The sequence below is a fragment of the Vidua macroura genome, chromosome 13, assembly GCF_024509145.1.
Source record: "Vidua macroura isolate BioBank_ID:100142 chromosome 13, ASM2450914v1, whole genome shotgun sequence".
Classification (NCBI taxonomy): Eukaryota; Metazoa; Chordata; class Aves; order Passeriformes; family Viduidae; genus Vidua; species Vidua macroura.
The window spans coordinates 413119-439790 of NC_071583.1; the positions used below are offsets into that span (position 1 = coordinate 413119).

The 26672-nt window shown below is 50.6% G+C and overlaps 1 protein-coding gene across 1 annotated transcript in view; it reads left to right on the forward strand.

Annotated features, from left to right (window-relative positions):
- The window catches only part of PLXND1 (plexin D1), a 71819-nt gene that overhangs the window by 7482 nt on the left and 37665 nt on the right, over positions 1 to 26672 (forward strand). The window contains exons 2-11 of the mRNA XM_053989488.1: positions 9665 to 9841; positions 12794 to 12925; positions 14651 to 14751; positions 15421 to 15550; positions 16090 to 16264; positions 17741 to 17849; positions 18701 to 18803; positions 21617 to 21724; positions 23532 to 23621; positions 24470 to 24563. Coding sequence (XP_053845463.1) covers positions 9665 to 9841; positions 12794 to 12925; positions 14651 to 14751; positions 15421 to 15550; positions 16090 to 16264; positions 17741 to 17849; positions 18701 to 18803; positions 21617 to 21724; positions 23532 to 23621; positions 24470 to 24563 — 1219 coding nt within the window. The remainder of the gene's footprint in view (positions 1 to 9664; positions 9842 to 12793; positions 12926 to 14650; positions 14752 to 15420; positions 15551 to 16089; positions 16265 to 17740; positions 17850 to 18700; positions 18804 to 21616; positions 21725 to 23531; positions 23622 to 24469; positions 24564 to 26672) is intronic.

Below are 26672 nucleotides of genomic sequence, written 5' to 3' on the forward strand. Positions count from 1 at the left end.
CCCCTCACTGCACCAGGGAGGAGGGATGGATGGGGCATGTGGCTGCCACTCTGTGCTGGGAATGGGATAGTTTAGGGGTGTGACTGCTCCTCTGTATCAGGCACTGGGTGGATGGGGATCGGCATTTTGGACTGGAGGAAGAAAAATGGCTCCAGGGGTGGGTGACTGTTGTTTGATGGTGTTGTCCCCAGGGCAGTGTTTCTACAACACCATGTACTCAAGGTCCCTTTGTCATGGTGAGCCCTGAGTACAGCGCAGCTCCTGTGCTGGGGCAGCATTGTTGTCCTTGTTTCATGGTGGGGAGGTGGGTGCTCGGGTCCCCCAGTCGATGTCTGTGTTTCTGTGTGACTGTCCCCAGCACACATCCCTGGGCCACAGTGTGGCAGGGAATCAACAGCAATGTCTGCGGGAGGGATCCGCTTTGCTATTTCTTTTTATGGTTTGGTTGGGTGTTTTTGGTTGTGTTTTTTTTTTTTTTTTTGATTCCTGTGAGGTTGGTAAAGAAATTATTTTAAGTTGTTTTCAAGTTGGGCTGTAACACCCTGCAGCAGGTGGAGGAGGTGGCAGACTGTCTATGGCATCCCTCACTTCGATAGGCCAGTAGAATTTATTGATGCTTTTGAGCAGAGAGAGCAGTACTTATTCCTAACATCTGGAGAGCAGCTATGCTGGCAGCTGCTGCTCTGACAGCGCGAGGCTGCAGGGCCGTGGGATGACTTGTGCCTGGGAAAGCCCAGATCAGAGCGGGCCCAGACAAGCCCTTGTCAGGTGGGATGTGCTGGTGAGAAGAGTGGATAGCAAAGCCCACGATGATCTTGCCTTGATACCTGCTGAGTGTCAGCAGGGCTTGTCCAACACAGAGAGTGCGCGCTGGCTCCTTACGCAGGTCTGTGGGAGCTGGGACTGGGATGTCTCCAAGGAGTGGGGATGTGCTGGCTGTGGCATCCTGCAGCAACGGGGATGGCACATGGTCTGATCTGCTGATCTGGCTGATTCCTGTGCCTTCCTCTCCCGTTTATCAGACCTGTGGATAAGCACAGCTTTGCAAGGTGGGACAAGAGGCTCCCCAGCGAGGGCTTTTTCTCCAGGGGGCAACATGATAGGGGTTAACTTGGATAGTTAAGCTCTTTTCTATGTTAAGGGGCTTGTTATGCTGTGCCCCTCCTCTGAAGGCAACGTGGCCAGAGCAGCAATCATGGGTTTGCTGCCATGCTGCTGTGGGAGCTGCGGAGCTCTGGTGGAGTGGTTGAGCCCAGGCACAAACCCCAGTGAAAGTCCCAGTGTTTGGTGAAGCTGCAGGCTCATGTTTGCATCTTCGGCCATGGAACCTAGCTGATGCTGTGCCAGCTACTGGAACAAGGCTGCCTATTTTGGGCCTGAACCATTATAGGGCTGTTGCTGTTACAAGATGTCTGCAGGTTACGTATTCTAAGTGAAACTGGAATACAAATCTTTCAATTCTAACCCAGAAGCAAAATTGCCTGAAAGTCTGGATTTTGAAAACATGTACATCTATTATTTGAAGGAAATCTGGAACTTACCATTCCATTTCTGTCTCATCTCTGTTTAAGGTATTTGGCTTCTGGAGCAGGAACCCATTTGTTATTTGGTTTTCATCCACTGTCTGCTGCGTGCTGCCAGCATCCAGGAGGCTGTGAGCTGATTGTGGCCACTGCTGTCTCTGGTGGGTCACCTAAATAAAAGGAGCTATTGAAAACTTGGCATGTTCCTGAAAATAGCTGTGTGTGGAGTGATCATTTTAGGAAGGGAAATTTTACAGTATGATGATAGCACTTGATGAAGAAGGGAAGAGGTGAAAGATGAGGAGGTTTAGCCAAAGTTGTTTGGCTTGCTGTCATCCTTCAGTTTGTCTCATAGACCTAGACATTGTGGTTCAGAGGCATCAGGACTGGTGTGCTGTTGTGTGTGGTTTCCCAAGGCTGGGAACTGCCTTGCGCAGGACAGGGGCTCACGTTGGGCTTTTGGCAGTGGGTGCAGCATGTCATTAAATGGGGAGGAAACTGGGGCTAAATGTCTGTTTGAAGGGGCAGAAATCGATGTCTGGATAGCAGATACAGGTAAGGTCTGGTTTGATGTCTATGGGTCTCTGGAACGAGGTAAAGGGTAAAGGACTGGGATGGGTGCTCCTCGTATCCCTCCTGGGTTTCCCAGCCAGGACACTGCTCCGGTCAGCACGGTGGCAGCCTTGCTGCTGGGGCTGTTTGACTGTGGAACCACAACTCAGCTACACTCACGTAAGCTGCTGGGAAAAGGTGTCAAGTTTTGGGAGGAGCTGGGGTTGCAATGTCCCTGGACTCTCCTAACTGTAGTGCCATTTCCTGCTGAGATCTGGTATCACAGCAAGCTCAGTGGGTCTCTCCTAAAAGCTTTGGAAGCAGCAACTTCTACAAATCTTGAAGACAAAATTATAAAATGATACAGAAAAGGAAAGCCTTACATGCTTTAACCAAATCGGAGCAGTGCTCAGCTGCTGAATCCAGTATGACCCCTGATCTGTAACAACATTTGAAATTATCCAAGTTATTATAATTATTATAATCCTAATTTCCTAACTGGGAGGGGAATGGGGTAGGGAGAGAGGACCTCCAGAGTTGAATCTGTGGAGATGTCAACAGGCACAGTGCTTTCAGAGTCATGCCTGGAGAACACCTTTTGCTTTGTTCAGGTGCTGCCTGCCAGAGGAGAGAGGGTGAGTGTAAGGGCTGGCCACAGGCCAGAGGAGCCTGGCTCATACGTTCATCCTTTGCACTTCCTTTGCACTGATAATTCTCCTTATTTGAATTTCTTCCTCCTCAGAATGAGGACAGGGGTTAGAGTGGAGGAAGGCTGCACTGGTGATCCGGGGAAGTGGTGTGCCTCCTGTAGACTGCATCTGTATAGCTTGGTTGCTTCTGCATTTGGAGTGCTCAATTAATGAGTAAAAAGGTTTTATTAAGCTTTCTGTGACAAGCTTCTGCGGGCTGGGTGCTGGACCAAGTGGTGGTGGTTTGTTTTTTGGACTCTGGTGCTGAGGCTGTGGAGCAGGCGATGCGTGGGGGGTACCCAGAGGGGGACAGCACTGCAGCACAGCGTGGCTTCTCAGAGGCAGGTTTTACTTAGGATGCATAAAAGAAGGGTGGAGTTCTGCTCATTATCTCGGGGTTTAATTGATTCAGCAGAACTAATGAGGAAAACACAGGAAAACATTTACTATAAACTATTGCTAAGTGAAATAGATTTGAACTGACACATGCAAAAGACCAGTTGTGCTAGGTAAGAGGCTGTTACTTTAATGGATGCTTTTTTCAGCCCTGAATTGCACAGATATGCCTTCAGAGCACTTTGAGCATGTGAAGTGCTAAGTGTTAGTACTAGCAATAATAAAATAGTAACGACCAAAGATCCAGGAGCCAAACTCATGGTTCATCAGGGACTCTTCCCTGTGGAAGAGAGTTTGAATGGTCTGAGGCCAGTTACTGAGGCCAAAGCTTAAAGTAAATGAGAAACACAGGTTGAGTGGTGGAGGGGTAACAAGGAAAGGACAGCTAAGAAAGTACAGCCTAAACAAACCAAGTGTCTTACTCTGAGCAGTTTTGGCGGGGAGGTGTCTCTTGGGCTTCTGAGCAGAAGTGGGTGTCCTTGAGAGGAGGCACGCTCGGCTGATCTGCTCAGCCCCTGGTCCCCAGAGAGTGGGAAGAGGAGCTGAGTTTCCTAGAGGGGTGAATTTAAAGGACATACAAGCTCTTGCTGCTCAAACACGTGCTATTCTGGCTGTGACAACCCCTCTGGAGCGTGTTTGTTAATCCCTCTGCTTGCCCAGTCCTGGTGGATTTGATTGTATAATCTGAAGTATTGTATTTAATGCAGGATGAAGGCTAACATAATAAGCTTGACCAGTCTTCCTGGAGGCATGAAGGATGTGCAATTTTAGTTTAAAAAGTGCTTCTTTTTCATGTTTCTCCACTTTGAGCAGTTCCCCCTGCTGTTGCACTTGCTGTTTCAGTGCCCTGCTGGGGGAAGCACTGGTGGGTGCCAGACACCCGACTTGTGTGGAGCAAGGAAGGGGGACCCATGCTGGGCTGCCAGGGCTGGGGAGAGTTTTTGGGGGAGGGCTGTGCAGGTCCTGCCAGTCACCTGTCCGCATTGCCTTCAGCTTTCTCTTCCAGTTGGGGTTGGGGCTGATGGAGTGATGGTGGCCATGAGCTGGGCCAGTTGTGGTTGGAGGAGGGAGCAGAGGAGATTTAGAGGGGAATCATACTGTCAGCTGCAGGCATCCAACTTTAGTGCCACTGCTGGAGCTGAAGCTGGAGCCTCTGAGGACTCAGAGCAGCAGATGGTTGGATGGCAATAGGGACCTGTGGTTGTTCAAGCTGTTGTCAGGCGCTGGCCTCACTGTGGCAGACTGGCTGTGCCTGCAGCCCAGCAGTGCCCTGATCCTGTCCCAGTCTCTGTGTCCTCCTGCTGAGGTGGGCTCTGGCAGGCAGCAGCCGAGTGGGTGTACGTGCTGTCTGCCCAGGGCTGCCACTGCCAGAGCAGCAGATGCAGCTTGGGTTTTGCCCTCTGAGATGCTCTGGGACGCCGAGAGCCTCTGCCAGCATTCACACTCTCACACCTCTGGTGGTTTGAGGTCTGTGGCTGCAGTGGAGGTGAGCACGGCTGCTGCTGCTGAGTTGCAGTGCTTTGGCCCGACCCAGCTGTGCCTTTCCCCAGCCAGCAGTCCTGTGCTTGCTGTGTCCTGCCTTCTGGCAGTTCTCTGTGCTCCGTCCCCTTTCTTACCTCAGCCACCAGTCCCATGTGAGGCTGCCAAGAGTGAAATTTAGGAGCTGTCATGAAAGAAAAGTTTGGAGTCAAGAGGAGAGAGAGGGAAGAATGAGTTTTCTAGGACTGATAGCTCCCTGCTGGCACAAGCTCCAGGTGGCTGCTGGGAGCAGAGGGATTTGGGATAGACCATTACTGGTGTCACACTAGTGACTCGCAAAGTGCCCTAGCCCAGGGCTGGCATTGTGCAAATAGGCAAAACACAACAAAACTCCCACCTCCTCGCTTGAGGAAGTTGTGGCCTAAGCAAACAGTGAAACCAGAGTTCAAGTCTCACTTTAAACCTTTTTTTTTTTTTTTTTTTTTTTAAGAATGTCTGCTGTGCTGTCTGGATACTGTACTGTTGGTAATTCTTGAGAAAAAATTGTCCAGATTCATTTTGCCAGAAATTCTCAGCCTGAGTGCCTTGACTGGCCACAAGTGCACATTGATTTGCCTCCTGTTGCCTAAAAAATATGATGGGAACTCTGAGGAGCTCTGTGCTAATGCCTGCCCTTGAGCATCACTTCAGCTGGAGACTGCTTACATCTCAAGTGCCTCAACAGTGGAGTCCTCTTCTGAGATGACATTTTCCTCCAGGCATCCCAAAAAGGCTGGTTTTGACAGGTCTGGTTGTGACACTGCAGCAGATAAATGAGTGATTGTGTGTACAAACTGCGGGGGGAATGCTGGGGGTGTGTGCCTGGTCTGGGCTCTGCCCGACACAGAGCAGGGCTTGTACTCTTCCTTAGCATGATGCAGCCAGGCTGGCCTGGCATCACTGGCTGTGTCCATTCTCCTATGCAATATTTCCCCACTGGTTTTTAGCCTGTCCCTACTGTTCAGTGCAAGTCTGTGTCCTGCTACTCTCTTCAGACAGTATCCTAATTATTTGAATATTCTCTCTGCAGTCAGAAATTTCCCTGAGTCATACCTAAATGTTAATAAAAGCCTAATGGTTTATGTTAAGGAAGGCAAAAGATAAAACTAGAGCCCTTTTATCACAGCCTTTAATGGCCTGAAAATGTCAGTTGTGTGGGAGCAGCTGCCAAATTTTGAGCCTATGAAGATGATGGCTAAGTCCCACAAATCAACAAGTTTGGAGCGGATTATCCGATGCTGGCTGTGTCATTTTCCCAGGACTCCAGGCATGCTGGAAGCCAACACTTTAATCCTCTCTGATATGAAGTCTGAAAGGGGCTGGGCTCCCCTTCTCACTCCGGGGCTCTGGAGCTGCTGCAGCACAGCCAGCATGGCCTCGTGGAGGGCAGGGGCTCAGGGCTTTCCTCTGTGCCGCAGCTTCTGAGTCACAAATTAGCTCCAGCTTTGCTTGAGAACTATTTTTAAGGTCACAAACACAGGATGCAGAAATCAGCGCATTTCATGGTTTTCCTGAGAGCTGCCTCACCACTCCTCTTCCTCCTTCTGTTTCCAACAGACTTCCTTCCCGAAGGGACATCCTGCATGCCCAGGGCTGGGGAGCTGTAATGGAAATTCTGGGAAATCGCTTTTTATGCTCCTTATTGGCCTGGGATAAAGAACTGAACTCACACTGTGAAGACAGCTGAACTCTTGAGCTCTGATGTGGCTGGAAATCTTTTATCTCTGTCCCATTTTGTTTCTGCTATCGCACACAGGGGTTAATCTGAGTAACCATCCTCTTAGCTGTGGCCCCTTGATTTGAATTCATTTGCATCACTTGTGAGGTTTTGCAGCAATAGCATAAATTGCAGTGTGCAGGGGCACAGCAGCGTCCTGGCAGGGCATGGGGGCCGGCAGAGCTGCTCAGCTGGTGCTGGCTGTGGCTGTCCCCAGCTTGCGCCCAAGAGGCTCCTCATCAGCCACAGAGTAGCAGAGTCAAACGTTTTGTGGGCAGGAGGTTTCGGATCTAGAATCAGCCCACAGTTCTGTGAGTTACTGAGTACCCAGACCATGTCAAAGAAAAATAGAGGCAATACAGTAAATGCCCACGGGGTGTTTTAAAATGCAGATTATAGAAAGAGATTGGTTTTGGAAGAAAACTTAACATTTGTTCTTTTCCCACTTCAGTATAGGGCAGCTTGATTTAAGGAATGAGATTTAACCCCTTCCACTTGTAGATGGCCTTCTATTACATTCATCCACACTGCCTGGTGCCTGCAGAAGGATGTGACTTGGCTGTATCCTGTTTGCTGTAACGTGATGGAGTTAGCTGTCCTCTTGGTGCTGTGGGGTACGGGTAGCAGCAGCACAGCATGTCATCCCTTCTTTGGACCCGGGAGAGGGAAATACCATATGTCGCCTACCCATCCGTTTGTTGGAAGATCTGATGTCATTTGAAGAAAGGTGTTTCAGAGGAAGGATGTGTGCAGCCAAAATAAAGCTTGGCCTGGGTTAGAATAGTTACATCCTGTTTACTATGGAAAACACTTTGCACTGATATGAGCTCTGAAATGGATGATTTATAAGCCGGCAGGCGCTGCAGATAAGGGACTTCCCGTGATTTTGGCCACCTGTGAGAAGAAAGGGCCATGTCTTTCAGGCTGACAGGCAGCAGTGCTGGTCCCAGCTCCTGTGCAGCTACCATAGAGAGAGGTGCTGAGCATCCCTTGGGGTCCCAGGTGGCTGGAGGTCCCTGGGTGCCTCAGTTTCCCTGAAGGAAAGAGCCTTGTAAGCTTCAGGTGGTGATATTCTTAAAGAGTAATGAAGAAGAGCTAGAGATAATAATCCCTAAGACAAGTAAATAACCCCAAGTGAATTTCTAAATAGCTGTTTGGGAAGGGAAGGAATCATTAAATAAGAAACATGAATGGCTTGCCATGTCCTCTGTATAGTATAAAAAAAGTTGTGCAGCCCAGTTACAGAGAAAACATACACATTTAAGAATTTGAGCTGTAATTTTACTTTTTACTAGAATGAGATGCAGTAAAACTGCAAAATGCATTTAGCACTGCATCCACAAACTTGATCCTTTCGTCTTAATCCCCTAAGAACAGAGCTACAGCTTTAAATGTGCTGCCTCACTTGGCACTCATCTGAGCATAGGAAGTTTTTCACATCAGGCTTTGTTACTCCGTGTCTGGCACAGCCAGCGGTGGCCACGGGGTCTGGTGGGGCACAGGGGACCAAGGTCAGGGTGGTTTTTTGGAGAAGACCCAGCCTGTCTCTAGTGGCACTGTGGCTGTGCTAGCCCAGCAGCAGAGATATGAGCCCTGGATGTGTCTGCAGCAGCACGCTCCCTGTGGTCAGGGTACGTGCTCATGTGCAGAAGTTGCTGTGGGGTGTGACTGCTCTGCTGGGTAGCCCAAGCTGTTTGCTGGGGCTGCTACAACACACTGGGCCACCACAAGGGCTGGCTGGCACCCACAGCTCCTGGTGAGGTTTGCTGCTGTCCTCTACCATGCAAGGAAGAGGAGTGGGCAGTGCCACAGCCTGCAGTCCCATGCTGACTGCTCCCTGGACCAGTTGTGGCCGTGACAGGGAGGTCACCAACCCCCTGTGGTGTCTGTCTGGGGCTTCTTTTCTTTTGCTGGTGCAGGGACACCATCTCTTGCTTATGCATACAAAGCCCCATCACTTTGCATTCCTTTTGGGTTTTAGCATGTTCCTTCCCCACTTCTCCCCAGGAATGTGTTGCTGTGGTGTGGCACCAATCCAAGACACATGGTGGCTTGGGGGCAGATGGGCATGAGGCAAGAGTTGCACCCCAAAGTGGGATGACCCTGCAGAGAGACCCTGCCCAGTCTCACCCTCCTGTTGGAAAGCCTAAAGATTTGCTTAATCTCCTGAACTGTCTGGAGAGAGGAGAGAGCTGAAGCTTTAGCCTGGTTCCATTAATGAAATGGTGAAGATGACTAGGGAATTAGCATCCAGGCCCTTGTGTAGCCCAGAGAGAAAGGACTGTGCTGAGTAGGCTGGTGGTCACCTTCTGCCTGGTGGAAACAGCATTCCCATTCCCTGACAGATACAGCCTCAAAATCCCTGCATTTATTCTGCTTAAATTCAGAATTCTGTCAGCTTCTGTGGCAGTGCAATCTGCCTTATGACTGGATTCAAAAAGTGATAAATGTGCTTTGTCCTTGGGGTGTGGGATGCAACCCTGCAGGCATCTCTTGCTGGAATTTTGTACAGGCACTTCCCACAACTGGAGCTTGGATTGTACGCAGGTGACCTGCGGATACCTGCTGCTGCTGGAATGCCAGCCCTGCCCAGGGGTGTGACAGGGGGGTCACAGCCTTCCCTAGGCTAAACCCGGGGTGACACTGTGGATGACGTGGTAATGGCCCTTGAAACGTGCTCATCATTTGAAGGGCTCCAGCTGCACCTGCTGCAGCTCACAAAACCTGCTGCAGGAGTGACTGCAGGTGAATTGTTGGCAGTGCTGTGATGTTCAGGCATTGTCGAACCCATCCAAGTAGTCTGAGCAGAAATAACATGAGAATCTCAGAGGATTTGGAGTGAGGGGCTCATAAATCTTGGGTGCATCTTGGCAGGGTAGTAGGAATATGAGGCATCAGTTCCACTTGCAAATGCTGCTGTCATGCAGCAAATGCACTAATTAATTCAGCACAGGAAAGTCAAGTCTGTTGTCTTGCTTTCGGCCAAACAAGTCGAATGCCTGCTCGTAGACACAGGTCAATGACAAGTCCTTAACCACTGCCTTTGCCCCTCGGCACCTGACAGTGAATGGATGTGGCAGCCCTGCTATCAGCCTGGTGCCCCAGGTGCCAGCCCTTGCGGGTCAGCTCAGCTGCCAGGGCCACTTGCATTTTCCTGTTCCGTGGCTCAGCAGCGAGGGGCTCTGAGAAGTCCCCGCTGCTCCTGAGGGGGGAGGCAAGGGAGCACAGTGATGTGTGTGCAGCCTGTTGATATTTGTGTCTCTCCCCAGCTGCAGCCGGAGCAGCTGGACTGTGGAGCCGCACACCTTCAGCACCCGCTGGCCATCGTGAACCCCGTCACAGCCACCCCCATCTTCACCTACAGCGGCCTGACTGCCGTGGCAGTGGCCAGTGTCAACAACTACACGGTCGCGTTCCTGGGCACGGCCAGCGGAGGACTCCTGAAGGCAAGTGGGGCCCAGCAGCAGCAGCAGCGTGGGGCAGCAGAGCTGGGGACAGGGTGGGAGTCGGGGCTCCCCCTCCCAGCACCTCTGCTCTGCCCAGAGGATGACATCTGTTGTCTGCTTGGTTTGAGCAGCTGCTTCCTTCAGGCAATGAAAAACTCCTTGGGCACTGCCATAGCCTGGACAGTGATACATGCTGCCTGATGACTGGTGGCTGTTAATCACTGCTCAGGGCTGCCATGGGAGCAGGATGTTTTTGATAAACCCTAAGCTGAAAATGCTATTGTGCAGCATTGAATTATTAATTAATTTTATTATACTATTTTATTAATTATATTAATATGATTTAAAACCAATACGATTACACACACAATATTAAAATTTTAAATACAATATTTTGTTATTATTTTAATCGTTGAAGTTATTAAAATTTTTAAAAGCTCTTCTAATAAATTCTCCCCATGAGGTGCTGGCTTTTGAAGACTCCTTGTAGACAGGGGAATCACAAAGAGATTCTTCTTCACAGCCGAATCCAAAGCAAGTGTGAACCCATGGTGGAGTCTGTTCTAAACAGCATCTAAGAGGTGATGCAGGGTGATGCAATGCCCCAGCTCTGCAGCCAGGACACAAGGCCAAGCTCTCAGTAACCTTAGTGCTTGAAGTTTGCCAGAGAAAGTTTTGATTCCAGGCAGCCACAGCGGTCTGGTAAACTGCCAGTATCAAAAGCCCATAGAGAAGAGGGGGAAAAGGCCTGGAGCAGAGACAGCTGATACCTGCTTTATCTCTGCCTGAGGGAACTGATGCATAAGGGGGGATACTGGATCAAAATACTTGGATGGAAGAAAACTTACCCAGTTTCTTCCCTTGCATCACAGTGCTCCTGGCAGAAATGTGGGAACAATCACAAAGAGGCTCCCTGCTTTGATTTTTGCCCACAGGGGCAGGTAATTTGTGAGGGGGAGGGAGCTGGCACTGGGCCAGGCGCAGGGGCTGGGGGGCACATGCCACACGCAGAGCAGCCTGTTCACACGGCATTAACAGCTCTGCTCCATTATCATCTCAGAGAGACCAGCCTTATCTGCAGTGCCTCCATTAGGGAGAGGCTCCTGGCTACCCTGGGCTGGGATAATTTGCTCAGATAGCTGTAATCTAATTCCACAACACAGCTGCATAACCAGAAGCCCTTCTACCTCTGGGGCTCCTTGCTCTTTGGCACATGACACAAGGTACTTTGCGTGAGCAAATCATTCAGATTTGTTGCCTGAGAAAAGCCAGCAGAGGGGCAGAAATAGTGCTTGCCCAGCTCCTGCCAGCAGCAGTTAGGGCTACCAGGGGCACGTGTGGCGAATTAATGCAATTCTGCGGCTGCAGACGGGCATTTGGTGAGGACCAAGACCACATCTAGCTGTCGTGAGAGGATCAGCAGTGCTTGGGCAGCACAGCCGGGGCAAGGCGTGCCGGGGTGCGGTGCCCTCAAGGGTAACGGTGGGAGGGAGGGGTCTGTCCTGGTGTGTGCAGATATGGGAGGGAGGGGTCTGTCCTGGTGTGTGCAGGTGTGGAAGGCTGCAGATGAGTGCTGTGGTGGGGTTACCCAGGACTTCCCTCGCTCTGCTCCCACCAGCACCCAGGGCAGTGCGTATCCTCCAGCCCACCCCAGCCTGCGCCCCTGCTGCACCAGGGCTGGTGGTCGCTGCCCCTCTGTGCTGCTGTGGGGGCTCTCCCCCAGAGCCTGCAGCCCCCTGGAATCCAGGGAAATTGCCTGTGTGAAGAGGGTGTAGGGTGAACCTGCCCAGGAGGCAGAGGGAGCCAGACACAGGTGTCTGTAAACAGCCACGTGGAGCATATCTTAGCAGTGAGGGAGAGAGGATGCAGTGGAGAATGTCAGGGCTCAGTTCATGGACATCTTGGGTTATCCCAGGGAAATAATTTAGCTTCTGGCTAGCCAGCTTTTAAAATTGACACATTGATAGTAGCCTTTTTCTGCATAGCTCTCTGTGCTATGTTTCTTAGCGAGGAGCCTGAGCCTGTGCTGTCATACTGGGGTGTGTCAGTGCTGCTCTAGTGTAAGAATTAATTAACCTATGTTAATTAATTAATCCACATTTAGAGAACAGAGGCACACTTGGTCATTACAATTATTGCCTTCCTTTGCTAGTAAGAAGGCCAGAATTTTCCTCACTCCCTTTCTGTTTTAAGCTGAAAAGTGACTGTCACAAGAAATTGTGTAGCCCCATTGTTATTTCCTCTCAGCAATGCCACATTTAATTTACTGAATTTTCAAGTCAAATGCCAAGACATTCAGAGAACTGAAAGGCAGGCTGATGCTGTACAGCCTCCTCCATCACTGCCAGCACTTCTGTTGGTGATTCATGAGGCAAGGTAGGACTTGGCACTCTTGTGGCAGCTGCCATGGTCCTCTGGAGTCAGCAGGGATAGAAGCTTCTTCTGGCTGGGAGTGACAACACTTATTTTTCAAGTATGCAGGGAGCAGGAGATGCCATGCTGTACAGCCCTGTTGCTGATTTTCACTGTTTTTCATTAAGTTTTGGAAACTCAGTGTTCTCTGTACAGAATGTGCGTATGAATACAGAATGCCTGAAGGCTGGTGCCACTTTGCATGAGGGTAACACAAACAGTGCTGTGACTGCTGGATGAAGCTGTGCAGGGGTAGAGCCTCCAATCAGCCACTTTCCAGAGGCAGCCCCTCAGAGGGACCAGGGACAGTGAGGGTCCTGCATCACTGAGCAGGGCTGGGGCTTTCTGGGCCATGCCATGCCTGCCCAGTGACACAGAGCTGACTTTCCAGGAAAGCTCTGTGTGTGCAGCCTGCAAAGTGCTTGACAATTTGGGGCACCACTGAATACCACTCTGGTTTTTATTTATAGCAAAGGAGAAATAATCTTCTCCCCTTAGTGTTTGAAAATGGTCTCAGCGAGTGGCCTCTTCTCTCTACAGATAAACCTGGACAGTACGATGAAGGTTATTAGCAGGAGATCCATTTTGGTGGCTTACGGAGAGCCTGTCCATCCCATCATGCAATTTGACCCTTCTGATTCCACTTACCTCTACCTGATGACCTCTTACCAGGTGAGATCTTCAGTCCTCAACAGTCCTGTTCTTGGAGCACAGCACGCATTTGATTTAGCTCAGAGCTGGGAGCAGAAAGGGACAATAAGATTTTCTTTAATGGTGAGAGCCAAGATGTTTAGAGCTTTGGCTGTCACTGGGCTTTCTGGGGAGCTGCCTGTCCATTCTCCTGTGCTGGGTGATAACACCATGCAGCCCAGCTTATCAGGTCTTTGTGGTGGTCAAGTAAAAAGAAGAGTGACAGATACTGAAACTGATTGCACTTACAGGAGTGCAGAAATAAGGAAAGGTTGTTCCTGTACAGAAACTCCAAAATGACAGTACATGGTCTTTAGGGAGGCTTTCAGGAGATCCTACAGAGAAAAAAGTCTGCCTGTCAGAAGTGGTTCCTGGGGAGGCTTCTGCTCAGCGCGTGGCAGGAGGGCTCTGCAGAGACCTGGAGAACTGCAGCAGGTACAGACAGGTGGTCCCATCTCCATCAAGTTAACAGAGTAGGAAGATGAGAGCTGAGTGCTCCAGGCACTGAGGGTTTGTCCTGAATTACATTTTAATCTGTCAAAACAGATGCACAACCCCAAGTGTTACATGTTGCATTTGTATTTTCTGAGCTCTAATTCCCTGCAGATTGGTCATTATCATTTCACAGACCCCTCCCAGGAAGCCTCTTTAGCTGATGGCTCTGACTGTCTCATCTCAGCCCCTGGCTGGGCTGTGCCCTCTGCTCAGGCTGATCAAACAACTGGTGTGGTACTCACGGTGCCTCCTCTGACTGCTTCTTTTCCAATAAATCTGATGAGTTCGTTTTTCTTTGGTGGAGTTAGCATCCTGGGAAGCTCCCCAGGAGCTTGACAGGGTTGGGGTGGAGTTGCTGAGCCCCGCAGGGCTGGGGAACAGTGAGGTGCTGTGAGTGAAGTGGGGCTGTGGCCAAGGAGCCTACAGCCTGGAGTGTGCTTGCCTGGTGGGAGCTCAGGGCTCTTGGCACCTCACATTTTCAGTCCCCACTGTTCCAAACCACTCAGGTTTCCTTCCCAAATGTTTAGAGATCAAAGGAGGAGAGAGCAGAAACCAACACATGCTTTCCCTTCCAACTGCTCCTGCCAAGTGAGTCCCCAGAGGTACTTGATTTTTACACAAATCAAGGTTTCTAGAGTGGTGCTGCTTTCTGATCTTTGTGTAAACAGCCAGAGAGTGCTGGGCTCTGTCTGGAGAGGAGCTTTCTGCAGGTCTGGGTGAGAGCTTTTCACAGAGAGGGACAAGCTGTGAAGCTATGTCCATCTGACTCCTCTGAAAGGTGCAGTGTCACATTCTGTAACCTGGTCTCACATGGCTCCTGCCATGGCACCAGCTGAAAAGGAGCAGCTCAGCTCAGCCCAGCCCAGCCTAGCTCAGCTCAGCTCAGCTCAGCTGGCTGCAAACCCTGTGGTTTCTCGAGCCCTAGGGGCTGGCAGCCCCTGGCTTGGACAGGCTCCAGGGGCCCCCAGTGGGCAGCAGTGGCTTCTCGGGCTCACCCCCATGCCAGTGGCCATGGCACAGCTCCAGCTTCCAAGCCATGGCAGGGATTGCTCCTGGCGTGCTGGGTGAGTTTGCTCCAGGGGAAGGGTGTGGCAGCCCGAGGTGCTGCTGCCTCGTCTCCAGCTGCACGTGGCCGTGCGCTGCGTCCCGGCCGGGCGGGTGTTCCTGTGGGGCTGTGCCACGTTTGGAAGCAGCTGTGCTGTTGTTGTGCAGATGACACGGGTGAAGGTGGCTGCCTGCAGCCAGTACTCGACGTGCACGGAGTGCCTGGCCGCCGCTGACGCCTACTGCGGGTGGTGCACGATGGAGACCAGGTAGGACCAGCATGTCCTGGTGCCCTTCAGCGTGTCCTTTGGCCCTCAGGCCTGGGCAGGAATTCCTGGTGCCTTCTGTATTTCCCCACAATCACACTACCAACAGTCTTTTTCCATTCCTTACAAAATACGTGCTGTTAGAAGCTATTACATCTGGCCCAAAGGGTTGAGATGTTCTTCAGAGCCAAGATTTCACCATAGCTGCATTGTCATGCCACAGGCAGCTGCCAGTGCAAAGAATCTCTTGCAGGTGACAAACCTTGGAACTGGGAGAACCCACACCCTGTGAAAGTTCATGTTTTGCCCCTGCAGATCTCATCTACCAGTAGAAGAAAATCACATGCAAAAGGGGATATTCAAAATTAGATTCCACATTTGCAAACTGAAGATGTTGGACAAAGTGTCATTCTCTCCTCCTGAATTTAGGTTCAGCCTGGCCTTTTCCTGCCTTCCTCAATCCTGCTGCTCCACTGGTGCTCTGGGAGTTCATGTTTATATCATGGCAAGCAGACACTTAAAACATAGCAGCAAATGTTAAGGCTTAGCTGCATGGATGGAGAAAGATACAGACACAAGATTTTCTCAGGAGCTTCCCTCCCAAGCAATTCAACATTTTTATTACCTGTTTTAAAACTCTTCAACCACGAGCTGTTCCTCTGTTTGTTGCAGGTGTTCTCTGCAGCATGAGTGCACCAACTTCACAGGGGCCAACTTCTGGGCGAGTGTGAGTGAAGGAGTGCAGCAGTGCCCTTCCATGACCATCCTGGAGCCTGAGATCAATATTGACAAAGAGAACCCGGTGCGTTTGCTTTGCTGCCGATTCCAAATCAATCTCCTGCAGGACCCCTAGAGCCACTGCCTGCTGCCAGGGTGGGGCAGCACGGCTCTCGTGGCTTGGATGTGGGTCAGGGGGATGCTGAGCTCTGCTGCATGCTGCTGCATCAGGCCAAGGCTCTCGGGGAGCTGGGGGTGACCTGCTGCACCCCAGTGCCTGAGCCGGGGGGATGCCAGGTCTGTAGGAAAACAGCACCCAGAGCCGAGCCTACAGGCAAAAACCACCCAGAGCTGCTGCACCAAACACACAGGGGAGGGTCGCAAAATTTCAAACACAATCAGCTGCAGACAGCTGAGTCAACTCATTTCCTGGTTTTGTGTTGTTGCTATTTTAAAGTATTTTAATTATATTTTAAAGGTTTTTATCAAAATATTATTTGTTTCAAGACAGACCCTCTCTGTGGGCTTGTTTTGGAGTTGCCTACCTCTGAAAAGCTTCTAAAACGTCGACAATTTTGAAATATAATTTTCTGTGATAATAGCTGACTTTTTTGTCTAATATAGGCCCTGATAATACAAATAAATGGAACTATCCCGAACTTGAATGGAACAAATATTTCATGTGACTATGGAAACAACATCCACACGGTAGCCAGAGTCGCTGGGGATTATGTAAACCAATTTATTTATTGCAGTTTGCTTCCACACGAGAAATATCCAGCATTTCCTGATGACCAAGGTATGTAGAGGCAAACAAGCTGTGTTCCTTCTAACCACTTTTGTGAACATAGTTTTTGATAGGCTTTATTTATTTTTTCAGTTGTATGTGCAGTTAACACATACAGGGAAGAAAAGCCCAAAGCTGTGTCTGTTTTACAGGGCATATGACTCTGAAGCATAGGAGTTTACATGCTCTGAAGCATGTAAAGTTCCATCTTTACATGAATTGATAGTATTTCAAATCTATCAATTTTTGTTTTAAACATCAGAATTTAAATGCCAGTTCATGTACTTATTTTTATCTGTTTTGAGCTTCTGCTTTAGATTTAGTATGTACAAAGCCAAAAATGTTTTAGCCCTGGGCAAATAATGTAGTTTTTTATATTGATATTTTCAATGTCAATATAAACACACGCTGCCTTTCAGAAGAAGTTCTGAAGGAAGAGTGAGTGGGTACCTAAAGGAGCCCAGGAACTCTTAGCCCCATTTTGCAATCAAAAGCCAGCCAGAGGTGTCCAGTGTCCCCTGCTTTCCGATGGTGCCAAAGGAGATGCCTGTCTCAAGGCTCCATGGAGCTGCCTCCAGAGGAGATGAGCACCTGTGGATGAGGCTGAAGTCAGCTGAGCTGACCAGATCTGAACTGGCCACTTAGCGATGCAGTCAGCCCCTCTCAGTGCCTTTGGAGAAGTTTGATGCTTTAGTCCAACTTGAGTGCTTGTAAAGTTTTAATCCTTCAAGGCTGGAGTGAATGTGCTATTGAAAATGGCTGACTTCAGTAAGGGGAGAATTAGCTAGTCCTTTTGAAAATTCCACTTTTCCTAGGCCCATTTGTAAAGCTGCATTGCTTTTCTCCCAAACTATCCAAAGAATGGGAGATCATTAACTGCTCTGTATTATTGGTTTCAGCAATGTCCAAATGAATTTCTGGAATCCAGTGTGCTGATTTATTCTCTGTATTCTGAAAGAGGCATTGTTTCTTCTCCCTGGTGCTTATATGGCAAAATTGCAAAGAAAAAAAAATAGGCAATTTTGGGGGGAGGGAAGGTAGTATGGTGTGTTGTGTTGACCAGCCAAGAAAGGGATTTCCGCTCTCTGCAGGTTTGTTGGCACAGGGAAAGTGAGCAGGATTTTAAAACATGATAACTAACATGTTTTAATTACCACATTTTAAAAATTATAGTTTAGCACCAACTGTATGTGAAGACAATAATTAAATCTGCTAATTAACACTTGCATGCCATGCTGGAATTTTGTGCTGAAAGTCACCATGTTCTTTTTTGTGAGAGTAATGTAAAGTGCTGATTTAGGAGGGAAGAGCTGAATGTCAGAGGAGAAAGGATGACTGGTCCAAGTTTTGAAATGCAGCTTGGAGGAAGCCCTAGAGAAAACAAATCATATTTAGCCCTTGTTTTCCCAAGGGTCTCTCTTGTCTACTGGGTGTGAGTGTGAGCAAGGGGCTGTTGCAACCCAATATTCTTTGGCTTGATTTTCTCAGACCACGTGGTCGTCGAAACTTCTCTCCGGGTCAACAACAAAAACATAATCCGGGCCAATTTCACCATCTATGATTGCAAAAGGATTGGAAACATTTACCCGAAGAGAGCGTAAGTGACCCCGGTGTGCAGGCAGCAGAGCCACCGTGGGCAGGTGGTGGCAGGGCGTGGGGGGCACTGGGTGACAGTGGTGGGGCAGTTTGAAGCGGGGCGGTGCCAGCACAGAGCTGGACGAGGTCCTCCTGTGTGGGAGCTCAGCTCCTGAGAGTAGGCAGCTGGGGGCCTGGGCAGGATTTGGCAGGATCGTGGGAGATGTGATGCCAGAGGAGGGTCCTCAAGCCATCTGGACATGTTTGGTTTCTTTTAAACATAAATAATATTTTTATATAAAGCTTGTTCTGTTAACCCTTCAGCAGCAGAGGTGGCCTCCCCAGCAATCTGTGGGGAATTGGGGAAGGCAGGGTCATGCTCTCTTGCTCCTTCCAGCCCTGGGTGGGAGCAGTCACATACCCCCATCAGCTTGAGGGGGCTCTAGTGGCTCACACCAAAACTCATCCACCTCTCAGGAGCATGATATCAGGACCTGACCACAGGGCCTGCCAGCGCTCCCGTGTCTGTAAACAGCAGAGAGAGTCTTAATCAGGTCCAGCACACCAGGCTCCTCAGAGAGACAGATGAGGGGAAGGAGCATTTTTTTTCGGAAAAATGTTTTTTGCTAAGTAGGGGAGGGTGGCTCTCAGTCTGCCATGGCCTGAGGCCAGGCAGAGATGCCTGGGGGTGATGGGCTCTGGCCACATCCCCTGCCAGCTCCCTGGGAGAAGAGAGGGAAATCCAGCACCTGCCTTGGGTTTTTCTAGGCACCATTAAAGGCTGCACAGTGTGAAGATGGGTTGCAGGGCTGAGGTGTGGCCCCTCTGAGCAACCTATACTCTGCTTTGCTCACCTTGCCTTTGCCATTTCAGGTGCACCAGCTGCCTCTCGGCCAGGTGGAAGTGCCACTGGTGCCCCTCTGCCTACAGCTGTGTCTCCAACCACTCACAGTGTGAGGATGCGCTGCGGGTGGAGGTGAGGCTCCTTCAGCTGCTGCTCGGGCTCCGAGCCTGCTCCAGCAGTGGCCAGCAGTCGCTGGCCGTGGCTCGTGCCCTGCTGGGGTTGGGGCACCCTGCTCAGCTGTGTTCAGGAGGGGGATGTGTGTGGGTGGGCAGCGCCGTGCCCTGCCGCTGTGCTGTGCCGAGCCGTGCCTGGGGGGAGGCTGGCTCAGGGATTCAGCTGTCCTGGTGCCTCCTGTGGGCTCCATCTCTTGGCTTTCCATGACTTCTCATACCTGGAGCAATGCCGCTCTTTCTCCACATCCTGGGCCACCTGGGTTTGAGTGCAAGAAGAAACAGCCGTTCTCCACCATTCCCTTGGCTTCGACTCGAGGTTGCTTTATGTTAAAAATGTGCTGGGGCACCACTAGGGTGCTCACCCAGAGGAGAAAATTGCCCCTTTCCAAATTGCAGCTTTAATACCCAGAGACTCAGAGTGTTCCTACTACTGAAGTTTAAATTGAAGTTAATTTAAATAAAATGGGCCTTTTAGCAATCAATCTGCTCTAGATCCAAGCCAAGCTTTAACACTGTAAATTGAATATCCCTTTTGCACCTCTGCTCTTAACTCAGGTCTCCAGTGTTCCCCATGCTCATCACTGAGAGGAGTTTGGCCCATGTCAGATGTCCCACCCTCTCTCTCAGGCTGAGCCCAGGGCCAGCCCTGGCATCCACTCTCCTCCAGTGGGGATGAGTGCAGGGCATGGGGGTGGAGCCGAAGCCAGCACTTACAGCTCCGGATCCTGTAAATTCCCGGGAAATGGGGATGGAAAAGTCCCTGCCAGGGACCACCCCAGCAGCACAGGGCAGTGTGTTGGGGTCAGCTGTGCCTGCCTGTGCACACCCAGGTGTTTTGGGGAAGCATCCTCTTTGTTCACTTCACAGGTTTCAGTGTCTGGCATGTTCTCTGGCTGTCTGGATGGGTGCTGGGAAGTTGAAGACCATCTTGGTGTTGCTCCTGTTGGGTGTCTGTCCTGTGCCAGAGCCTGGGGAACCCTGCAGGGGTCTGGCACACGCTGCTGTTGGGGCAGGGGGTGCTCCTGCTGTGTGTGCTGCTGGGCACTGCTGCGCTGCTCGTGCCAGGGACTTGGGGGTGTCAGTTTCAGCAGTGACACTGGGTGACATCAGGGCTGTGGGGTCACCTGGGGACTGCTCTGGGTTCGTCCTCGATTAGCAAAGATCTCCTTGGATCTCCTGCTCCAGAGGTACAGTTGGGCTGGATGCTGACCTGCTTGGGTATGTTTGTTTTCTCTCTGTGCCTCCTGCTGATCTTGTGAGCGGGAGAGGTGCTCGGTAGCCCTGGAAACATGGTGCTTTCATCGTGCAGTTGGAGCTTTTGGTAAACAAACCATTGCTGGTGCGGCTGCACCTGAGCATGGCTCTGCAGGGAAAGCTGCATCCTACTGGCTCCACCCGCAGCATCTTGGGCATTCTGCCCGTTTCCTCTGATCCAGATGTGAAGGATATAGTCAGCTGGAAGCTCTATTGCTGGTGGCTGAACAGCAGGAGAAGGGGCTCCAAGATGACAGGTTAATCAGTCCTCTAAAGTGTATTTCTATGGGAAGCTGTGCCAGCTCTGGTGACATGCAAATACTCACCAGGCCAGGGGAGCTTTTGCTTGAAATTGTAGTGTGCTGGTTTTATTTTAACTCTTTTTATATCCTTGGGAGAGGCTTGGGACTGAAATCTCTCTCCAGTTGTTTGCTTTGCTGTTTTGCTTCCCATATCACATTCATCTCTTATTTAATCTCCTTGTTTAGGCAGCACCAACTATGCTAGGCAGCACTAACAATGAGTGTCCTGACAGAAGTGAAATATTTTTTCCACAGTCAAACAGGCACTTCCAGGTAGTTCCCTGACCCCTATCTAGGTCTGGGGAGGGCAGGAGAGAAACCTCCCCCTCGCTGCACGTCCGGTCCCAGGGATGTGTCTGGCTGCAGGGATGAGTCTGAACAGGCATCCTAGCACTGGGAGGGCAGGCTTGGCCTCTCCTTGGAGCAGCAGCAGCACTGCCATCAGTGGAGCCACAGCAGGATAACCTTTAGTGCAAGCGAGAGGAAATCTTGCCTGCTGCAAATGATTCTGCATAATGGACCGAGTATTTTGTTGTCTTTTACCCCAATGGCTCCACTGTCACAGGCATTACTCTGGATGTACCCTGGGGCCATGCACAATCTGGCTTCATTTTTGCTGTAGTTTTGCAGTGTGATTTACGTCTCATGAGAGAACAGGACGGGTTTGTCACATAGACTGGAATTCTGAGTCAGCTCCAGTGTCTGAGACATCAATTTAAAACAAGAACAAAAGTAAGGAGACAGATGACCTTTTAAAATAATTTTTCAGCTTCATTTAAGCCTTTCACTGCAGCTGCCCTACTACTGCAGCCCCCTCACTGAAGGCCCTGTAGTTCCTCATACCCTCTGTCCCTGCACACGCAGGCTGTGCACTCCCAGCGCCGCTGTGCAGGTGGAGACTCTGGAGCACAGGCTCTGCAGGTGCTGGCAGGAGTGAGCAGGGCAATGGTGTGACACGGCTTACAGGGGGTGGGAGAGGCTCACACCGGTAGATCTGCCATTGGAGGTGGCAGTGCCTCCTTTCAGAGTTATTCTGGCCCTGTCACGGCCAGAGTGGCAGCTGAGGTGCAGGTACAGGGTCACTGTGCACCTGGCAGTTCCCATTTCCCAGTGAAATGAATCTTATCAAGGACCTTGATGGTTCCTCTTCCCTTGTTGCTGAGGATGCTCAGCATGCACCCAGCTAACCCCTTTTTGTCCTTATTTTTGTACCCAGCAGAAGAAAATTGACTGTCCTCAAATAGTACCTGCCCCTTTGGAGCCGATGCCCACGGGTGTATCTCGGAACATCATGATCTCACTGGCCAATGCAACTTTCTCTAAGGTAAATGAGTTCCTAAAGGCATTGGGAAGGTTTGGACAGGTGTTTGGGGGAAATAAATCTCCCTGTTCCCTTGCGGGTGTTTGCTCCACCACACAGCATGCCGGTGTCAGCTCCCCCAGCCCCACATCCAGTGCCTGCGCTGAGGAATAAAGGACACAGCTCTGAGTGGTGGGCAGGGAGCCCTGTCTGAGCCACAGTGTTTGAGTACAGCATGGAAGCATTGTTTAACTCCAGATTGTCACTGCAGAGCTCATTTGGTGTGGAAATGTCTTTCGGGTCATCACTGCAGAGCTTGTTTGATGTGAAAAAGTATTTTTTGTGAAATTTTCTGACATGTTAATTCTAACAGCAAAAAGCAGGAATGGACATCAAATGGTGCCTTTGGAGATGTGCTGCATGCCAGAAACAACCAGAGGAATTTGGGGCAAAGAGGCTGAGCACTGGGAAACTGCTTGAGTAAGCTCTGGTGTTTGTAGAAAGCTGCCCTTAGTAATTTTGGCTCAGATCAACAGGGCTCATGGGGCCACATTTGCCTTGCCCCTGCTGATGATTCCAGCATCCTGGGCAGCCGAGTGGCTCCTTGTTCTTCAGGAGAGGAGAATTTTGGAAGTGCCAGTGGAGCTGTTCTGGCATGCTGGAGGGTGCTGCTAGAGGCCGTGGGGGCACCACTCCCACCACACCTCCTTGCCCTCGGCGCAGGGGCAGAGCAGACCCTCGTGCCTGGATGGGGTGGCCTTTTCCTGCACAGCTCCAGCCTCCAGGAAGGAGGCTGTGACCTCTGCAATCAGCAAAACAGGGTGAGAAATCCTTCTTCCTGTCTGGATGCTGGAGGTGGCTGAGGAGGAAGCAATAGTGCATGGAGCCCACAGGAAATGGAGTCAGCAGGAAAGGGGCAGCAGGAGAGGCTCTGGCAGTCTGGCTTCCTTCCATCACCTCCTGCTCATTGTCCCAGGGTGCCGGGTAGGATTTCTTCTCCTTCCCTCTCTGGAGGAACTCGTGAGTGCTGCTGAAGCTGGGAGCCTCAGAGACATGTGCCCCAACCCTTTGCTGTAGCAGGGGCACTGCACAGGCAGGGACATGAGGCCAGGGCTCTGGGCAGCCTGCAGAGCCAGAGCTGCTTGGGGGCAGGTGATGCACTAGGCAGGATCCTGCCTGTGTGTTTGCTGAGCCAGCAGCTGCCTGCCAGGAGCCTGGTGCTTCCTTCCATGTCTTTTATCAGATCTGCCAGTTTTCAAAGGGTAGTTAGACCTCAGTAGTGGTGAAGTATCAACTGCTGCTTGGAGATAGGATTTTTTCCTGCAGGATGTGGGCACAGCAATAATTTGGTGCAGGATATCATCCTTGTGTTATCAGGAAAACAGCACAGAAAATTGCCTTTGAACCTGTTCTTAGCTGGGTCCTTGCTTGAATTAGAGATTTGCTCAGTGTAGTTGTTGGGAGGAGGAGGAGGAAGGTAACTTTGAGCCCAAATCTCCGACTGGTTTGGGCTGCTTTGGACAAGGTGGCCTGGGACAGCGCTGGCTCTCAGTCTGTGCTGCAGCATGAGTTCTACACACCTCGGCCCAGAGGAGCTGTTGGGGCTACAAGAGCCCAGCCAGGCACATCTGGTCTGTGTGTGCTGTGGGCCAGGCACAGCTCCTGGTCTGCACCTTTGGTGTCGGGTACTGATCTCCTGTTTGACTTGGGCAGAGTCCAGGTGCCAGTGGCAGAATCAAGGTGGGACATGGACCCTGCTGATCGACTGACCGACAGAGAACTGCACTAGATGGTTATTACAGCCATTCTGCCCTTGTCTTCCCTCTCCTAGGAGACAGCTCTGGAGTGCCATTTTGGGACAGACGGGACATTTGAAGCCCGGTGGGTGAACTCCTCTGCCGTGGAGTGTGTGCATGTGCTGGTGAGTCGAGGGGCGAGGCTGCCAGCCCTGCTTCCCCCAGGCTGAGGATCAGGTCCGAGGGCAGGCAGGGTCTTACCCCCAACCTCCCACCTGGCAGTGGGACACCACTTGCTCTCTCCTGTCCATCTCTCACTCCTGCATTCGCCCCTCTGGGCTCTCTGCATGTGCTGATGCTGGCAGGGCACACACGTGTCACCACTGCTGTGTTCCCAGCTCCGTGGGGATCTGCCGTAGCTTTGGCCCCCGCTCCCCTGGGGCTTGGGAAAGAGCTGCTTCTTTACCTTTATAAATGGGAAGAGTTTTGTTCAGACAAAAAAATTGGCCACTTTTCAGGATTGCTGTTTCTGTAGCTTTTACTTTGAACAAGGAATTGGCCTGAGAAAATGCTGTGATGCTCACTGGAAAGCAGTGTGTGGTTGCCGGAGGGCAAACTGCACCTGCAAAATGCAGCAAACATTTGGGCTTTCACCAGTAGGAACATTGCAAGTTGATGCTGGAGAAGAGCACTTTCCCATCACGTCACCTGTATCACAGCCCCACACTGAGAATGTGCAGACAGTCCAGGCTGCTCGTTTTCCTGTCCATTTCTGCTAAAAATAGCAGCAACCCAGGGCTCTGTGCTCACCACGATATGCACTGTGTCCTGGTGCCCTTTACTGGGACTTCAGCAAAATGATTAAAACAAAACAGCTGTCCCACTTCTTCTGCTAAGGATAAGACCCCTGTGTCTGGAGGAGCAGTGGTCAAAGAAGCCTCACAAGAAAGGTCAATCCATGGGGGGTATGTGTGTGTATGTAACCTCCTATTTCACTAAATTTCATAAGTTTTTGTTTGTGTTTTGTGTGCAGCTCCACACATCAGAGAAAAGCCATCGCTTCCCAGTGAACCTCCAGCTGAAGGACAAACCAGACAGATTTATTGACAGTCCGGAGATGATGACAGGTCTGAGTTGAAAATATTTTTATGTGCTTCTCTCATCTGGTTGGCTTGAATGACTCTCAAACCTGGGCAGAGTTTATGGCTGCAGGAGAGAAACCATGGCTCCAGTGGGCACAGCACAATTCCTTCTCTCAGGCACATGCAAAAAGTGTATTTACCCAGAGTCACCCTCCATGAACGTGAGCCCAGAGCCCAGAGTGGCACCCACACATCCCTGTTACAGCCAGCCAAAGTCAAGCCCCACCCTGAAGTGCAGCTCAGGTCTCACCTGTCAGCGGTGCATGGCTCAGGTTGCCTGGTGCTCTCAGTCACAGCAGTCACAGCCCACAGCTGGGATGTGGGCTAGACAGGAATTCCTCCCTGGGAGAGGAGGGATGGGGCAGGGCTCTTCCCTCAGCTCTCACAGGAGCATGGCATCAAGGTTCCACATGCTGTGAAAATTGAGTCCTTCTTTTTGCTTCCTCTGCTGAGAAGGAATAAAATGTGTAAGCACATTTCACCCCTGGCCCGTTCTCTGTCTCTACGAAGAGTGGCTGGATTCCCAAAAAAGCCCTTGCTACATCAGCAAACTGAGGAGGGCAGGCAGTCAGACTCAAAATGAGTCAGACTCAGACACGGTAGCCAGGCAGGACGAGCCCAGTGGGTCGGCCACGGAGCCGGGCTGGCACAACAGCTGCCACACTCGGCGTGGCCGAGGTTTGGCAGTGCCCCTTGCCAAGGGCTCTGGCTGGAGGCAGCATTCCCCAGCTCCTTTGCCTCTCAACAGGGTCAGCAGCTGTGGCAGAAGGGGCTGATTTATCTGAAGTGCAGAGGAGGATGAGAGCCCAAAGAGAGCTTTCCTTTGGAGGATGGCTGTGACAGGGAGAAAGACACAAGCACCAACAACCAGTGACCAGGATAGAAAGGTTTCCCCATGATAAACCCCTGTGAACAGAGGAGGATTATCTTGCAATGTAAAAATACCTGGAAATACCAGCATAGCCAGGCATGAGATCTGGTTTCTCTGCAGAAAGAAGAGGGCATAATTTTGCAATACAGTGGTAACCCTGAGGAGGGGGGTGGGACATGGGGCTTTGGCTGTGTAGAAGACTCAGTTCTCTGTGTGGGTGGCGCTGGGAGCAGGAACCACAGCAGAAAAAGCGTGGTGGAATTCCCCTCCTCCTGCATGGAGCAGAAGCTCATTTACATAGGCCATGTTTGCATCCATCGGAATTGGCCAGAATATTTGGAGTTCCCACGGGACTGTTATGCTGCTCTGGCTCCTCCTCGCTTTGCTCAGGCTGGTGTGAGTCACATTAGAGAGACTGCCTTGCATCAGAGATCTGCTAGACAAACATCATTTAAAAAATGTCTTTAATGAAATCACTGATGTTATTGTTTATTATTTCAGTGTTTATTAGCTTTTATTGCACACTCTGTTTGATAGTCCATTGAAGGAATACAAGCTGTGCTATTGGTTGGAAAACCACCCAGTGTAATCTCCTGGGGAGACTGCAGATGACATGGAATAAGTTTTTTTTTGTGGAGAATAGGAGAGATCCTCAGTACCAGCGATGTTTCGTTAGCATGGCACAGGCAGAGTGTTGGTGCTGATGGAGTTTCATTAGCACAGCAGAGCAGTGAGGCTGAGGGACTCATTAGTTACTCAGGAAGTGCCTTAAGATGCTCCTGAGAGCAGAAGTGCCAAATTTGTGTCTGTTTCTGTGTTTTATGTACTCCTGCAAAGTCTCCTGTGGGGAAAAGGGTGTGAAAGCCATGTTTTCTGAGCATTTCTGACTGTTACCTCCATAGATACCCACACTTCAGTGGCAGAAGTCTTGAGGCTGGAGAGGAAATGTAACTCAGGGCATCAGCTAATGGAGATGTGAAGGCAGTATAATAAAAACAGATGGAAGTTGAGCTGAGCAGATCTGAAGGGAGAAGAAGTCACTGAAAGGGGTCTGTGTCACAGGGGGAAGGACAGAACTGTAAACGCTGTACAAAGCACAAACTACCCCATTTTTTGTCAGTGTGGAAGCAATGTGATTATTTTCCTGGCAGGATGGAGCCAACTTTGCCAAGCAGCTTCCCATGTGGATGCTGAGAGTTGGAAACATGTAGCATTAATTGACA